This window comes from Phascolarctos cinereus, unplaced genomic scaffold (genome assembly GCF_003287225.1).
Source record: "Phascolarctos cinereus isolate Bilbo 61053 unplaced genomic scaffold, phaCin_HiC Scaffold_3;HRSCAF=262, whole genome shotgun sequence".
Lineage (NCBI taxonomy): Eukaryota > Metazoa > Chordata > Mammalia > Diprotodontia > Phascolarctidae > Phascolarctos > Phascolarctos cinereus.
In genome coordinates this window covers 77,045,254-77,053,016 of record NW_027555736.1, presented here as the reverse complement: position 1 = coordinate 77,053,016, position 7,763 = coordinate 77,045,254, and the positions used below count along the sequence as shown (strand labels likewise).

General features: G+C 38.3%; 1 protein-coding gene across 1 annotated transcript in view; it reads left to right on the top strand.

Annotated features, from left to right (window-relative positions):
• LOC110204168 (cytochrome P450 2C42-like) overlaps nucleotides 1-6,255 on the top strand; it is a 15,809-nt gene extending 9,554 nt beyond the window's left edge. Inside the window, exons 3-4 of the mRNA XM_078151608.1 lie at nucleotides 4,102-4,243; nucleotides 5,710-6,255. Of these exons, the coding sequence (XP_078007734.1) occupies nucleotides 4,102-4,243; nucleotides 5,710-5,867 (300 nt within the window). The 3' untranslated portion in view covers nucleotides 5,868-6,255. The remainder of the gene's footprint in view (nucleotides 1-4,101; nucleotides 4,244-5,709) is intronic.
• Nucleotides 6,256-7,763: the final 1,508 nt, after the last annotated feature.

Sequence of the window (7,763 nt, the reverse complement as noted above, 5' to 3'; positions counted from 1 at the left end):
CTTGTCTAAATATTCCCATATCCTTCAACCTGTCCTCACATGGCTTGGACTTGTTATTCTTACCATCCTGGTTGCCCTCCCTTCAGTAGCCTCCAGCTCTTCAATGTCCTCCTAAAATATGACTCCTAGAAGGAATACAATTTTCATTTGTGGGCTGAAGGTACAAGAGTACAGCACTGCCTATTTCCAAGCTGCCTTTGAACCTTCAATAATTACTTTTGTATATGGTCAGTCAAGCTGTTTTATATCCATCTAATTGTATAAAGGTCTAACCTGTATATTTCTATGATTTTCAGAGAAGAACATGGAAATCTTTATCAAATGCTTTGCTGAAATCTAAGGAAACCCTATGTACAACATTCTCCTGATCTACCAGTTTCTTAACATCCTCAAAAAGAAATAAAAGGAATCATGATGATTCCACTCCAGATATTTGTGACCACTACTTCCTTATCTAGAGTCATTTCCTCCTTCCTTCCTTATCTAGATTAATGATCTCTCTATAAATATATTCTAGACTCTGAGTGTAAATTGAAGTGTGCTCTCTTTGCTTTATTTTTCTTGCACAGGTATTTAGCTGCTCCCTCATTTTCTTTGTACTTCTCTTTGGTATTCAATCCCTATTAGCCATATTTATTTATTTATTCTATCCTTTTCAGTTCAAGGATCATTTCCATGGTCAGAAAAAAAAAACGAAGGAAAAGAAAAATAGAGAAGTTCTGTATCTTCTTTATCATTTGCCGTCGTCATCTTATTACCCTCTGGGTTGTGGGTTTATTCTTTCTTTAATCCTCCTCTTTTCCACAATATACTTTTAGAAAACTTCTCCTTGTTGCCCTTTGGTAGCCTCATCAGCCTCTGTTCATTCTGGGCTTTACCACTTCTGTCATCCTTATGGAACCCATGACATGCTTCTTTTATTCATCCTTGTCTTTGAAAAATCTAAGTTGGTTGGTCAGTTCCCTCTAATAGCAATAGCTATTTTTATAAAGTTCTTTAAAATTTCGTTTGCATAGATGATCTTATTTACTCTTTACAACAGTTCTGTGGGAGTAGATGTTAGGACCATGCCCATTTTACAGGTGAGGAAACTGAATCTTAGAGAGAGCACCTGGCTCTCCTAGGGTCATGCAGATAGTAAGTGTGTGAGTCCGAATTTGTACTAAGGTTTTCCTCACTTCAGGTCTAGCAGTCTCTGCACAGCACCACCTGGCCACCTTATCCACATTGGCATCTTTAGAGAATGTTCCTTTATCTTACATTTTCAGAATTGTTTTCTTTTGTGTTTTTAGAAAACAACTCTTGTCTTTCTTGGTGATAATAATAATACCTAGCATTAAGGTTTGTGAATTGGTTCACAAATGTTATCTCTTTTTATCCTCATAGCAACCCTGACATTGAGAACTGTTATTATTCTCATTTTATGCATGAGGGAATTGAGTCTAAGAAAGGGTAAGTGACTTGGCTAGGGTCAAACAACTAGTGAGTATTTGGGGTTGGAGCAGGCCTGTTTCACTTTATCCATTGGGCCACTTAGTTGACTCTGATATAAACTCTAAGATGGAGTGGTCCCTTTCCCAAAAATTCTCATCATTACCCTCCATAGGTGTGCACAGAAAGTGTGCCAAGTGTGATAGCATACCCTACAACACAGCATGATCCCTTCAGAGGAAGAATGTTGTGCCACAGGGATTTTACAAATCTTTATTCACATCTGTTATTCAAGTTCCTCTCAGCTGGTTAGAATTCAATCAATAAAACAATTTCCCTTTTTTGGTTCCACTGTAATTATACGATGGAATTGTCATTAAGAAAAGTCAAGAAATTATGAACTACCCTGTTTGTGACAGAAAGGAAATTCAAGGATCTGAATGAATAATGGAAGTTTTCTATCACTGCTGCGTCATGTTTAACCACTAGGGATTATAATCTGTCTTCTCTATTCCTTATCTATTTCTTCTCTGTCCATGTGGTCTGTTGAATACTCTCAAGACAATGTCACTCTTGATTCTGCCTCCATTTCTTTTTTACCTAGAGGCTTCTCATCATTCTTCTTTCCTCTGCTTCCTAAATAGCCTCACAGGAGTATATCTTCTCAACATATACCGCCCCAACCTCTTTCCTCTCCTGTTTCTTTTGAACAAGAGAAACTCTTTCCTGAACTTCAGTCTTGTTAAACATCTCATCATACTATGTCCTACTTATAACTTTGAGATCAAATTTGTTTCCTTGTCTTAAAATATCCAATCTACCATTTTTTTTAGCCACACTTTAAGCACTGAAAAAGCTTTCGACTATATTTGTAACAAATCAAAATAAAAATTTTTCCAGTCTTTGCTAGGTGCATTATTCCAATCCTGGTTTATCATGCCTATATTTTCATGAATGTATGGTCCAGAAAAACAAATCCCATTCTGAAACATGATCTTACAAGATATCCACTTCTGAAATCTGCCTTTCCTTTCTGAATCTTTTGCTTCCAAATCCAGCCATAATGAATACACTGCCTGCGCTCTTAACTTTTTTAGGTTTTTTTTTTTGTCTTGAATGTCAAAAACTTTGGAAATGGTTCCTGGTTCCTTATAGAAGTATTGTTTTTGCCCCTGTGAATCAACAGAGGTGCTTAGTAGTCATCCCCTTTCACAAATCTTGGAGGTTTCTCCATTTTGCCTTTGATACATCCTCTGACAATATTGCAGACCTATTGTTGTCATTCTCAGCAAACTGCTGTTTCAGTGTCCTTCTATAGGGAATCACCAACTAGTTCTATTGTCTTCTTCCAGACTATATCACCAAATAATACCCGTGAACCTACTTTATCATTCTTTAGAGTACAAGCAAGGGCTTCTTACCCAGAGCATCCAATTTCTTCATCTTCAAGAAGAGCTCCCAATTTCTTTATCAGCTCTTGCCTCATTCTTCGTTGGGACATTATTTTATTCTTCAACATCCTGCCACAAGTCGGGATTCATTTCTACCTCTTTAGATCATCTGGCATCTGCTCGAACTTGGTGTGCTTATTATTTACCAAGGCAGTACTTTCCTTCTTTGATGGATCTAATGGTCACAAGTTAATTTATTAACTTTTATTAAGCTGGGATCTGCCTCCTTGTGTCCTTTCATCACTGGTACCGGTTCTGCCACTCCAGTTGTCAAAATTCAGTTTCATCTCTCCCAATAGTATTGCAGAGTTGCTAATTTAGTAACAGCACAGGTGTTTAAAAAAATGTTGGCTCTTTCCATACTTCAAAATGAGTGGTTTTGACTAGATGATCGTTCTGAATTCTCTTCCAGTTATAACATTCTATGGTTCTTATTTTCTTTCTTTTTTCCTTTTTTTAAAGTTTTTTTATATAAATTTATTTATTTTTAGTTTTCAACGTTTACTTCCACAAGATTTTGAATTCCATATTTTCACCCCATCTTGCCCCTCCCCCACCCCAAGATGGCATGCATTCTGAATACCCCTTCCCCTAGTTGGCCCGCCCTTCTTTCTCTCCCCCCCTTCTCTTATCCCCTTTCCCTTCTATTTTCCTGCAGGGCAGGATAGATTTCTCTACCTCATTTCCTGTCTTTCTTATTTCCCAGTCGCATGTGGAAACTTTTTTTTAAACACATGTTTTTGAAACTTTGGTTTCCAAATTTACTCCCTTCCTCCCACCCCCACTCACCCTCATTGAAAGGGCAAGCAAGTTAATACAGGCCATACATGTGCAGTTATGCAAAACACTACCATAGTAGACAAGTTGTGAAAAGCTAACTCTATTTCCCTTAATCCTATCCTGCTCCCCCGTTTATTCTATTCTTTCTTTTGACCCTGTCCCTCCTCAGAAGTACTTCTTTCTGATTACCCCTTTCCCAATCTGCCCTTCTCTCTATCATCATCCTGCTCTCTTGTCCCCTCCTCCCCTATTTTCCTCTAGGGTGAGACAGATTTCCATACCCAATTGAGTGTGTATGTTATTCCCTCCTTAAACCAAATCCGATGAAAATAAGATTCCCTCATTTCCTCTCACCTTCCCCTGTTTCCTCTCCACTGTAAGAACCTAACAGTCTATGGTTCTTATTTTCTAACTATTTGTTTGTATCTGCTCATTTCAGGGAACCACCATATTACCAGTATTATCTTCTGTTCTGTATGATGATGAAGAGTTCCCCCATCCAGACCAATTTGACCCATGTCACTTCCTGGATGAAAGTGGCAACTTTAAGAAGAGCAACTATTTCATGCCTTTTTCAGCAGGTGAGACATCCATCTAAATATGTGCATCAAAGATGGATTGATAACTTACAGGACCTGTGTTTCAATCCAGCTTTGCTACTTATTACCTGTGTGACCTTGGTCAAATTAATTCATTTCTCTAGACTTCAGTTTACTTATATGACAAAAGATTGAGTTGGATTAGGTGACTTTATGGTCCTACCAAGTTCTAAATAAAAAGTAGGGTGGAGACATAATATATTACTTTTTTTTTTTCTTTTTGGTGAGGTAATTGGGGTTAAGTGACTTGCCCAGGGTCACAGAGCTACTAAGTGCCAAGTGTCTGAGGTCAGATTTGAACTCAGGTTGTGCCAGAACTCTATCAACTGTGCCACCTAGCTGCACCTTATGGTACATCATTCTTCTAATTCTCCTTAGGCCAAGGTTCATCAACTAAATCAATTGGGTTTCAGAGTAGTTGTCTGAGCTTCTCCCAGAAAAGAGGTAGAACTGAGATAGTGGCCACTCTGTTCTGCACACAGACCCACAACTAAAGTCACTTAAACCCCTCCCCCATATTGGAAACTGTCCTCCCAGTCACTCTCAACCTGGAGCTACTTGTCCGATAAAGACTTCCTGGCTTTTATGTTAGTATGGAATAATCTTGAACTTTATCAAGGAAAGAACAGGTGTTGGTAATCTTTAAGGCTCATTACTCAAGTACCATTATGGTTAAGGTCACCCAAGGTGTAATCTTAGAGTTTATAATTTTGTAGAAATGTGACTCTTGACTGGGACACATGAAAACACCTTTCCTAGTTATGTACATTCTAATGGGGATGTATTTACAAAATTATAGATGATCATCTCTTGTCTTTCCCTTCAATTCTTGGGGAAACTATTGTCATCAGGTAATGTTAGTGATAGCCAAGTCTAGTTCTGGCAGACATGAATATTGTCAGACAGCTAACTACCCCCGACATTGTGGTCTTCAACACTATTTCCTACTCAATTACTTCTAATACTTGGATTAGAGCTAGGAGTGAGTAGTTAAGACAAGTGGCTGGATGGCCATGAAGTTGTAGGGTAGACTCCAGAGGTGTTTCTGTCCAGAATGGTGATAGGAGGTTCCGAAAGGGAACTTTGAGCATTGTTCTGCCACCTTTCCCCCTTGCAGTCTCTCTGGGTAGCCATAAACTTAGTTCTTGAGATTATAAATGAGTGATTGTTTTCTCACCAAAGTGATGATTCCTTTCCTCTGAATATAAATCCCAGGACTTGCTCTGGTTCAGGGGGATTGATTTAGAGAGAGCATACAGGAGGGGTCTTCAATACCTGTGGAGGGGGAACAGGTTTTTCAAAGGAGTCAAGGACCAGAGAGGAAAGGAATGCATAGAATGTTTAATCTAATGCCACTGAGTGTTAGTGAGTGACCTATAAGTCCAAAGAAGTGGTCTTAATGAGTTAGAAGTCTACAAGTATCTAATCCTTGTTTTTATTTCTTTCAGGAAAGCGGATATGTGCTGGTGAGAGCCTGGCTCGAATGGAATTATTTCTGTTTTTTACTTCCATTTTACAGAATTTTACCTTGAAATCTCCCATTGACCCAGAAGATATTGACACCACCCCAATTGCCAGTGCGCTTGGCAAACTGCCCCTCCTATGAGCTCTGCTTTCTACCTTCCTAAAACATGTGAAGGACCACCCTTGGTTCCAATTGCTCTAGAGTTTCCCCATGTGGTATGAAGAAGCTGTATTTATTCCATTGCCATTCCATTTAATCCATTGACAATGGAAGCCCTCTATCATTTCAGCCCACTATTCCCTTCTCTCATACTCTAATACTCCCTTTGACTTTTGCCAAAATCATGACTTACTTTTCCCCAATTCCTGTTTTCCCAGAAATTCCACGTTCCTGGAATATTTATTCTTGTCTCTCTTCAACTTCACTGATTGAGATCCTCTCCACACTTCACATCACAATTTAGATGCCGTATCTCTGTGACCTTGTTAGCACTTACAATCTGTATTTCACAATTTAAGCCTGAATTATATACCCATCTTATGTTGTGCATTCTTTAAGACATGTTAGTTGATCCTGTTTTGTGCTCCTTACTTGATCTTAAGCTTCTTGATAGTACGGCCTTTATCCCATATTTGTGTGCAGTTATGAACTCCCAGTGGGTTAGAATCTCTTTTCTACTCCTTAAATGTCTCAGGTTATATACTTGAACACGTACATATATCCCACTCTTATGGGAGCCTTACCACTCACAGTTTTATGGCATTGAGGTGGTACCATGAATGGACTGTAGGACTTGGATTTAGGAGGAACTGAGTTAAAATCCATCTTAGACATTTACTGTGTATATGACCTTGGGCAAGCTGCTTCATCTCTATTTCCTTTAGTTTCTTTATCTGTAAAATGGGCATAATCATAGCATTTATCTCCCAGTGTTGTTGTGAGAGGATCAAAAGAATTTATAATTGTTTAGCATTTAGCACAGTGTCTGACACATCATAATTGCTATATAAATATTAGCTGCAAGTATTATTGTTATTACAACAACTACTACTACTTCTACTACCACCATTACTACCATTACTACTACGTATTTCACCTGCCTACTCTAATTAAAATGTATGTGTGTCAAAAAAATAGAGAACACATTTGAGTACTCCAATTTCACTCAAGTATAGAGTATTGAGAGGAACTTTATATGAGAAAAGACTGTAAAGGAAAAGAGACTTTGAATGTCAAGAAGAACAGTTTGAACTTTACTCAGTAAACAAAATGTGAGCTGAATATTGACCTGATCTATGCATAAGGAAGATTCATTGGATAGAATGTGAGGAATGTATTCTATGGAGGAGATGGCCTTTGTAACAATATAAAGTCAAGGAGGCCAGATCATTTCAGGATTTGGGGAAAGGAACTATTTGACATACACATTACAGTGATTGATTTAATGAAGGTAGTAAATAGGATACCATAGGGATTTAATTCCAATCAACTCTGCATCTGCCTGAGGATTTTCAGCTGGAGTATACAGAGTTCTTCAGCTGGAAAACCCAATTCCTTCTGAGGCAGAGTCCAAGCTCCAGGCTGCCTGCCCACTCTACACTGCCCATCCCTCTTGTAGCCTTCTAAATGAAAAAGTGTCCAGAGATCAATGTCAACTAGTCCACATCATGTAGAGGTAATGTGCCCAGGTGCTCATCCTCCATGGGTACAAGTATTTTTCAAAGGCTTATCATTACATGTGCATTAATCTAGCTTGTTATTAATAATTACATACTCATGTTTAATGCTGAACAATATCTGTTAACATATCAAGGAAAGAATACACCCAGTGGTCTGTAATTCTCTGTATACTGATAAAAAGGGTAACAATTACTCTTCCAATTGTTTCCTGGAGGCAAGTCCTTTATCCACAAACCCAGAATAGTGAGATTTTGGCACTTTTTTTGGATAATTTTTTTTTTTTTAGTTTTCAACATTCACTTCCATTAGATTTTGAGTTTTAAAATTTCTCCCTCTTCCACTACTCTCCCCTACACC